The 8,936-nt window shown below is 42.3% G+C and overlaps 1 protein-coding gene across 1 annotated transcript; it reads right to left on the bottom strand.

Annotated features, from left to right (window-relative positions):
• Positions 1–1,034: 1,034 nt before the first annotated feature.
• On the bottom strand, positions 1,035–4,151 carry LOC102779073 (prostaglandin E2 receptor EP4 subtype-like). Its single transcript, XM_006792029.3, has 2 exons — positions 3,205–4,151; positions 1,035–1,951 (listed from the first exon to the last, which is right to left on the bottom strand). Exons 1-2 carry the CDS (start codon positions 4,015–4,017, stop codon positions 1,604–1,606), a joined length of 1,161 nt encoding a protein of 386 aa, XP_006792092.2. The 5' UTR covers positions 4,018–4,151; the 3' UTR covers positions 1,035–1,603.
• Between the last annotated feature and the right edge of the window lie 4,785 nt (positions 4,152–8,936).

Below are 8,936 nucleotides of genomic sequence, written 5' to 3'. Positions count from 1 at the left end.
TCAGAGAAACTCCCTTGACTGGATGTTTTAAATCTTTGTGCAGGAAAATCCCAGCGGATCAGCAGTTTCTGAAACACGATTAACGTCCCTTAAATCACCTTTCTTCCCTGTTGATGCACAGTTTCAAGTATCAGGTCCAAGTATCTTGATTATGTGTGTGCAGCATTTAATTTCAGGAGAGCGTGTATAAATCTAACATGACATTTCAGTCGCTCTGTTCTGTCATGTGTGTTTCTTCCTGGCCTCAAATGTGTGCTTCTTCACTTAAAAACTTTCCAGTGTCTCTGCCACTGTTGTGCAGATAATATACAAAGTGGTGATGAATAAAATGGCAATTTGGTATTTGATTAGGAGCTAAAACCTTATTTATCTCCCAGTTTCCCAAAGGCAAAACCACATGTTGATGATATATTTAAAAAAATGTCAGTTAGTTCCCCCTAGTGGGCACAAATTAATAATGCAGCACAAATGTCAGCACTTTTAAGTAGAACTGAATGATTTACTTGAAGCTCCGAGTGTACGCTGTCATGTTTGTTTACACCAGACTGTGTTTACAAGAAGTCGGTATGGTAACAACAGGCACAAGTTTCTTTTATGTGGCTCCATGTGATCTTTCAGAGGAGGACGCACATCTGCAGCGTGTCTTTGTTGGGCACACGGAGCTCACTTTCTCCTCTTTCCATGTTATGATGGATGCTGGCAGCCTCAGTTAGCCACCAGTGACAGCTCTTTAGTGTTTCTCTACACAGGAGTGCAGACTGTTAGCATTAAGGCGAAAGTGTTTTAGTGCTTACCTGCCTACACATAATGACTAATGACCTGATTTCCCTGCATCTGTTTTTTGGCGTGGTGGTTTTTTTGGTTTTGTTTTCAATGTATTTGTCATAAAGAAAGAGATCAAGTGGATGTGGTTTTTTGCTTCTCTTTCACCCTATGTACTTTTTCTTTGTTGATGTGACCTCTCATCATTTTCACTTGGCTCTTATTGCGCCCATGAGTTCATTTCAGGACAAAGACAGTTGACTGATTTTCTAGTGCAAACATGAGTCTTTATTACAAACAACCATCAGCATATTTTGGTCAGTGCTTTATTAATTTCATATGTTTCTCCTGATGAAAAAGAAATAACGAAACCCACACAAACCATCGGGGAGTTTTCCATAAACACAGTTGGAGCTGAGGGAGGATCCTGTCCATCACAAGAACCATCTCATGGTACTTTGGCACTGTCAGAGACATCTGGAGGAAGGTGGAAGGGGAAAGGTGGAGGTGAGCCCCATGAGAGACGACATTCGTCTAGCGAAAGAGTGTCTCAGCTAGGCGGAAGCCACATGGGGAGGTTGGACAGAATGGAAAGGCTCGATCTATCATTGCACTTCAGTAACAACAACTCAATCAAACATTGTTTCTCTTTCCTTGTCAGCCCCGTGACACACAACTCTTTCAGTCAATAAATAATCCTCCAGGAGCTCTGGGGATCCCTCCGTGTTGTGGGCCCACCACATCTTCATCATCAGCGGCTCTGAGAGAGAGTCTTCGGCCGCGTGTGAAGCTCTTCATGCCTCCATAACGCAGCAAACATTCATCGGTGTCAAATATGTGCTCACTCAGCAGAGTCAAGTCTGCTGGAGGCTCTCTCCGTGTCGCGCGGAGTAAATGTGACAGTAGCGGGCAGCTGAGTGATGATGCTGGCGTTGCACATCAGCTGGGTGAACACGCTGCTGTCCTTCACAATGCTGGTAGTAAACAGGGAGGTTTGCGCTAAAGGAGGGGAGCTGCTGCGGCTGCTGCTGCCTCGCCTGGATAAACCGAGGAACCGGCGGAACAGGGACTTCCTGAGGAGGATGTAGATCCAGGGGTCAAGGATGGGGTTAACTGAGGCTATCCTGATGGCAGCCAGGTCTGCTTTGAAGTTTTTTTCATCACTGAAGCAGTTTGCAAACACACGAACCTTAAAACAGAAAAAAGGAGCTGTTATAATATATTTCTTTAGACTGTTAACAGCTCATAAGCAGGAAGATTTCCTGTTTTGTCATCTTAAAAAAGAAAAGTCTGTCAAATCAAATCAAATCAAATTCCTGGGTTCCTGGATTGAATGAGCAAACTCAACATTAAGGCAGTGTCCTCATGTAGACTACACCTCTGGTTACAAATATTTTGCAAGCTGTTTGAGTTGCATTATTAATTTCTGCTATTTGGGTTTAGCTGGACATTGTAAGTATAAAAACTAAACGTTAGCTTTGAGCAGAAAATGACTAATAAAGTCTGTTCTGGAGACAGGGACTTTATTTTCTAACACAATAAAATCCACATTGTTTAACACAGTGTAAACACTTCATGGCTTTTCTGAAAAGCCAAAATATAACGTCCCTGTATGAGGTGAAGAGAAATGATCAAATTTTATCCAATTAAAGGCAGATTACACCCTGCACCGGTAACCAGCCTGTTGCAGACAACCATTCACAATCACACCTATAGGCAGTTTAGAATGAACCTAACCTCCTGTCTTTGGACTGTGGGAGGAAGCCTTAGTGCCACAGTACACAGGCAAAATAAGCAAACTCCACACAGAAAGGCTTCAAACTTGGGAATTTATTGGTGTGAGGGAACAGTGCTAACCACCGTGACCAGGTAATGACTGGACTTTAGAAAACAATATAGAATATATTCATCAAATATACAAGAATATTTGATGAACTGGCATGGAAGTAAAATGCATAAAATGTGAAGGTAGCCCTACTAAACTGTCACCAGAAGTTTTCAGCTGTAGTCATTTTAATGATACATATTGTTGTGTGTGTAGGATATATATTTATCCAATTATATTAAGTTGAACTTCTGGAGTACTGAAAATATTTGCTCGAATCAAGCAAACTGAGCAAATCAAGCACTACGTTGGTCCACTTTTAGGTCCTTTTACAGATTTAAGTAGTTCCTCGTTATTTCACAGGCAGTTGTTGCCTGTGAAATTCAGGCTAACTGCGTGCATCGCTTTAGAGGAAAAATACCAGGATAAGCTGGAAAGTGGGTAAAATTATTTTTGGCCAGTTTTAATTAAAGCTAACAACGTTAAAATGCATGTTTCGCACTGCTGCGTCGGTACTAATCAGTACAATACTGGTAATTCCTCGTGTTTATAAGTGCCAGGCAGTGTTACACCAACGTTTCTCTGCGCACCGCTCGTTAATTAAAGACTTCTCTTACCACTAGTGGGGCTGAGCAGGCCAGGACCACCACAGAAGTCATCACCAGCACCGCGATCATTTGAGTCTCTGCGGCCGAGGACAGAGCTCTCCACCTTTCGCGGACGCTGCCTCTGGTGACGGGCAGCTGCACGACCCTCTGGCGCATCATCAGCAGCGCGCCGCACACCACCAGGTTCAGCAGGATGGTGCCGAGGATCAGCAGCAGGCTAACGACGCTGTACAGGACGAAGTAGGTGGTGGACACGGGGTCGTGTTTCCTCCAGTCGATGAAGCACCAGGTTTCGGACGGCTGCAGTGTGCTATTCGCCATGCCCATCATTGGGAGGCAGCAAAAGAAGATGTGGCTGATGTAGATGAAGAGCAGAAGCTTCTGCGCAAAGCGTCGGTCCACTCCCCACCGCTGGTAGGTGTACGGGCAGCATATGGCCAGGTATCGCTCTGCTGCCATGGTGCATATGATGCTGAGTCCGGTCAAACCGAAAAACAGCAACAAAAAGGACTGAAACTCGCAGACATGTTGGTCCAACAGCACATTGGGGTTAAGGTAGTTGGCTATAGTTATCGGACTGGCCAGGCAGGTGCCAAGCAGGTCCGTCACCGCCAGCCCGCACACCAGCGTGTAGAAAGCTGAAGATTTGCGCTGCTGTCTTGATACCGAAAGAACGATTATTGCAATTAAATTCCCAACGGCGCCTCCAGCAAACATAAAAATCGGTAAATTGATTGATTTCTCGACACGGTCTGTTTGTGAATTCTGAGTCGTGGTCTCGTTTATTGAATAAGGTCCGTGCGTAGAGTTTGAGCTTTCCATTTCTATCCTGTGGTGTGTTGTGGGTTTGGAAGCGCAGTTCCTCTTCAGCCTACTGCAAGAGAAGATAAGGACTCAGCAGGGGCATGTTTTCTGGTAGTCTCATCCCCTCTGCTTTCCAGTAATCCAGAAGTTACCGAGAGGTCGTGGCGCACAGTTGTGGGCTAGTGGTGGGTTGTCTCTAATATACTGAAGCATCCAGCAGTCTGACAGAATTGATGGATAGGATTTCCGTTCCCTTTCTCATTTGTCAGTGAGCCGTCAGTGATGTCTGTCAGGAAGTGTACTGAACGAGGGTGTAAAGAGACGACAGTGTCACAGATGAGACTTCAGCGGAATTTTCTGGTTTAGATATGAGTCACATTTGGTTACAAACAAAGATCTAAACGAGGCAACCGTTAGATTAAGTGATGTGCGTTCGATGCGCGCAAAAACAAACAGTAAAGTTAAATATGATAACTGCGCCTATAGCCGCTTCCAATAACACTGTTGAAAAGTTTTCAGTTTGAAGACATTCCAATAAAATAAAATTTAAATGCCAATTACTCGTTTAAAGTGTGCCCCACCCAAACACTGTACGTTTGTTTTTATGAATGTGAGGTTAATTGATAATAGGTGGATGGATGATGGATATTTAAATGAAAGAAATGCAACATATGTTTACAAGCATGGTGCTCCAAACCTTTTGTCTTTAGAATAGAATAGAATAATCCTTTAATTGTCCCACAAGGGGAAATTTGGTTGTAACAGCAGCCAAAAAGACAAATATACTACAAACAGTACACAGGACACGGAACAGAAACATACACAATTTTTCTTACATATTTACATTAAGGACAATGGTTACTATAAACAGAGAGTACTGTACAGTTATTAAATTAAATAAAAATAATTACAGGTAAGAGGCAAACCTGGTTGTAGTGTGAATTGGTTAATTAACTAACTTATTGCAGTTACAGCATTGATGTAAACATCTATGTTTGTTGGGAGCAGTTCAGATTGTACAGTCTGACAGCTGCAGGGAGGAAGGACCTGCGGAAACGCTCCTTCATGCATCTAGGATGCAGCAGTCTGTCACTGAAGGAGCTCTGCAGTTCAGCAACATCTACATGCATGGGGTGGGAGACTCTGTCCATCAGAGATGTTATTTTGGCCAGAGTCCTTCTGTCTCCCACCACCTGTACTGGGTCCAGGGTGCATCCCAGAACAGAGCTGGCCTTCCTGATGAGTTTATCCAACCTCTTCCTCTCAGCTGCCGATAAACTGCTGCTCCAACATACTACACTGTAAAAAATGACAGATGCCACCACAGAGTCATAGAAGGTCTTTAAAAGCGCTCCCTGGACTCCAAATGACCTCAGTCGCCTCAGCAGGTAGAGTCTGCTCTGACCCTTCCTGTAAAGAGCATCAGTGTTGTGGCTCCAGTCCAGTTTATTATTCAGGTGAACACCCAGGTACCTATAAGAGTCCACTATCTCAATGTCCACTCCCTGGATGTTCACCGGTGTCAGTGTGGTGGGTCTGCGTCTCCGGAAGTCCACCACCAACTCCTTCGTTTTCCCGGCGTTGATCAGCAGGTGGTTCTGCTGACACCAGTCAACAAAGTCTAATAATCCACACATATTACTGTAAACCTTTTGCTAAAGTAACTTAATACTAAAAATTGTTTATAGTGGGGGTGTCAAATATGAGGCCTGGTGGCCAGAACTGGCCACCAGGCCAAAAGACTCCAAAAGTAAATAAAGTAATAAAGTAACAAATCAATAATTAAATGACAGAAAAGTTTCTGTTATTTCTTTACTTTACTTTTTATTTACTATAGAAATTTCTGTTTTGTCTTTCTTTTACAGAACTTTTTGTTCCACTTATCCTTATCAGGGTCACAGGTTGGCTGGAGCCTATCAGGACTTTTACAGGGCAAGAAGCGGAGTACACCCTGGACAGATCAACACATAGAGACACTCACATTCCCTCCTATGGGCAATTTTTTATCATATCCACTTAACCTAACCCCACTAACTGCATGTCTTTGGACTGTCGGAGGAAACCAGACTACCCACTCAAACATGGTGGAGAGCCGTCGAGCCAGATGGTGGAGTCGAACACAGGACCTTGTTGCCGTGAGGCCATAGTGCTGCAGCACCATGTTGCCCTTTTCTGTTATTCTGTAGTAAATGAAAGAAATGATGGCAGCGTGAAAAAATAAATATGTTCTCTGTAATTTTACACATTTATTTCTTCATGCTGTATAAGTCATTTAGAAAAAGATTTACTGTTGAAAATGCACTTTTTGTTTCTTATATAAAAAATATCTCAGGGATCGTAAATGTGTAGTTAACTGTCTTTAGAGTGACAGGAAGGGGAGTTTCACAGGTCTGGCTCACTTAACATCAAAGTGCGTCGTATGTGGCCAGCCACATAAAACAGTCCAGTGCATGAGTGTAAGCATAAATACTGTACTCTGTACAAATGCATTGCCATTTTGTTGGTTCATATTCAGTGATGATTAAAATCCCATACATTTTGGACACCAACTATCAGCAACAGAAAGCTATTAAAATAAGAGCACGTTGACTGTAATTGTTTTCCATGAAATGTCATCATCTTTCTCTGAGGAGTATTTCTTAACTAGAAATGGGTGGCTTGGATTTCCACATGTGGTCTAATTCATTCCAGAAATTGCAGATGTAATAAACAACATCAGAATTTACAAATCCCAAGCAAATTAACTACACATCTGTACAACTTCCTATTTTTCTTTTTTGTTTTTTAACTCGAACAAATTAATAACGTTTCTGTTTGTGTGTGATGCTCTTTCTTTGCTCAGCAGTGGAAGAAATTATACGAGCGGGAACATTACATCAAGTGGAAAAGCTTTTGTCTATCATTTGTTCCATAGGGTTTCTGAGGGTGCTGTTTTCCCAGTGATAAACCTCTGGGTGCAGCACGCACCTCTGTCCCAAACAGAAGTTATTGTAAATGGTAGTGAGGAAGAGCAGAGCCCCGACAGACAGCAAGAACACCCGGGACGTCATTGCACTTAGCCTGCTCCGACTCTCCAGCCGTCACACATTCATTACAGTGTGACTTATGTTTACAGTGAGGAGCAGCGGAGAGGGGGTCTCTGTCAGCAGGCGACCTTAAAAGACAAAACAAAACACCTCTCTGAGAGGTAAACTGCTGCTGCTCATGCCTGCTCATGCAGACAGAAAGAAGCTGGCAGACTGGAAAAACAAAGACACTTAAGAGATGCCAAAGCCTGGAAACTCCAAGAGCAGATGCAATGTTGCTCAGTCTACAGTGCATCACGGGATATTTATGACCTCAGTGGTTTATAGACTTCTCGAATGCTGTAAAGTTAATGCATTTATTGTAAATGCACTTAAAATGTATTATCTCCATCTGTGGTCTCAGCTGTGGTCTGGCGCTATAAAAGTGTCTGTGACTTCACCGTGTAAGGAAACAGCACAAAAAAATTCAGCCTTGTGCAAAAGTCTTGCTTCCAAGGAGCCGACTTTCTTGTATTTAAGAAAAAATAAGACTTTCTGAAGGGTCTTCAAGCTTTTTCTTTGGACATTGGCTGCTTTTTCACTCATTTTCAGTCCAGTTGGTAAGCATGACCATTTCAGAGGAATCACTGTGTTTTTTTAAGCCACTTAATATTGACCTATGAATCATTCCAGCATAAAAAGTCACCTATCCAAGGCATGAGGCAGTGTTGTGTCTACAATAACAGACAACTTAACAAAGAACTAGTTGAAATTATATCTTTAGGCACTTTGTTATTAGTAGTCCGTCACGTATGCCTGTTTCTTTTGTTGAATCTACAAAAGAAAAGTGTGACAGGAATGAAAATGGTACTTTTATTCCTACAGTGTTGTTCAGGAATATTTCAGCAAGTTTTGGAGTGTGTCCATAAAAGAATGTCCAAAAGCTAGAACAGATGAACAGTATCTTAAAATTATCTTCTTAAAAAATAGGGAAAAAATCTTGCAAAGACCTGACACGGGAGCTGAGAGAGTGGATCCATCTACTGTTCACCGAAGCTCCAGCAGATTTGACAGATTAAAAACACACCCCAAACGCAATAAAACAGAACAAAAGGCAGCCAACATCCAAAGAACAGCTTTGAAAGTAAAGAACTATTCCTGAAGACTACATCACAAGAAACTGCGAGAAAGCTTGTCTGAGAGAGTTCAGGCTGTGCTGGAGAATAGAGGTGGTGCTGTAATTTCATGTATGTTTGCACGTTTCATTAAATCGCTGCATCGATTCTTGCTAGCAAAATATAAAGAAATGAGGGTTGGTTCAAGACTTGCACTGTACATAACAGTCATTATGAAGACATTTTCATGAGATTTTTAGCAGTTTATCAAACACTGAGCTTGTGTGGTGGTCATTTGTTGCCATGTTGGTGACGTCTGCACATCTACAGCAATACAGGTGTTGATGCACCGAGGACAAACTTAAAGAAGCCCAGTCACCTTCTAAGATTACCTGGATGACCCATGACCTACGCAGACACACAGGACAGGTGTTTTCTTTTTTAATAAATACTCTCTTGAATATCCAAAATAATTTTAGTATGAACATGTCTCCACAGTCTGTATTAAAGTCTTGAAATTTTATTCAGTCCACTCAACGGACTAAAGAATAATCCAGAATTAGGCGTCTTTGAGTTCTTTGGATCTTCCTGTTACCGGAATCTGTGTGTTGGATTCAAAACTAACTTCTAACTAACTTTTTTTAAATAATATTTAATATTCTGAATAATTTAGCGCCCAGCTATCTTTCTGAACTACTCCACTCATACAATCCCAACAGAGCACTTAGATCGTCCAACCACAGGCTCCTAGCACAACCTAGGACTCGAATGAAGTCGAGAGGTGACCGGGCCTTTGCATCCATGGCACCCAGACTCT

Source organism: Neolamprologus brichardi, chromosome 15 (genome assembly GCF_056152115.1).
Source record: "Neolamprologus brichardi isolate AB-2024 chromosome 15, ASM5615211v1, whole genome shotgun sequence".
Taxonomy (NCBI): domain Eukaryota; kingdom Metazoa; phylum Chordata; class Actinopteri; order Cichliformes; family Cichlidae; genus Neolamprologus; species Neolamprologus brichardi.
Note: the sequence above shows the minus strand (reverse complement) of the source record. Positions and strands in the feature narration are given on the sequence as shown.

Coding starts and splice junctions, on each gene's coding strand:
- LOC102779073 (XM_006792029.3), bottom strand. CDS start 4,017: ATGGAAAGCTCAAACTCTACGCACGGACCTTATTCAATAAACGAGACC. Junction 1,952..3,204: donor CCTGCTCAGCCCCACTAGTG/GTAAGAGAAGTC, acceptor TTCTGTTTTAAG/GTTCGTGTGTTTGCAAACTG.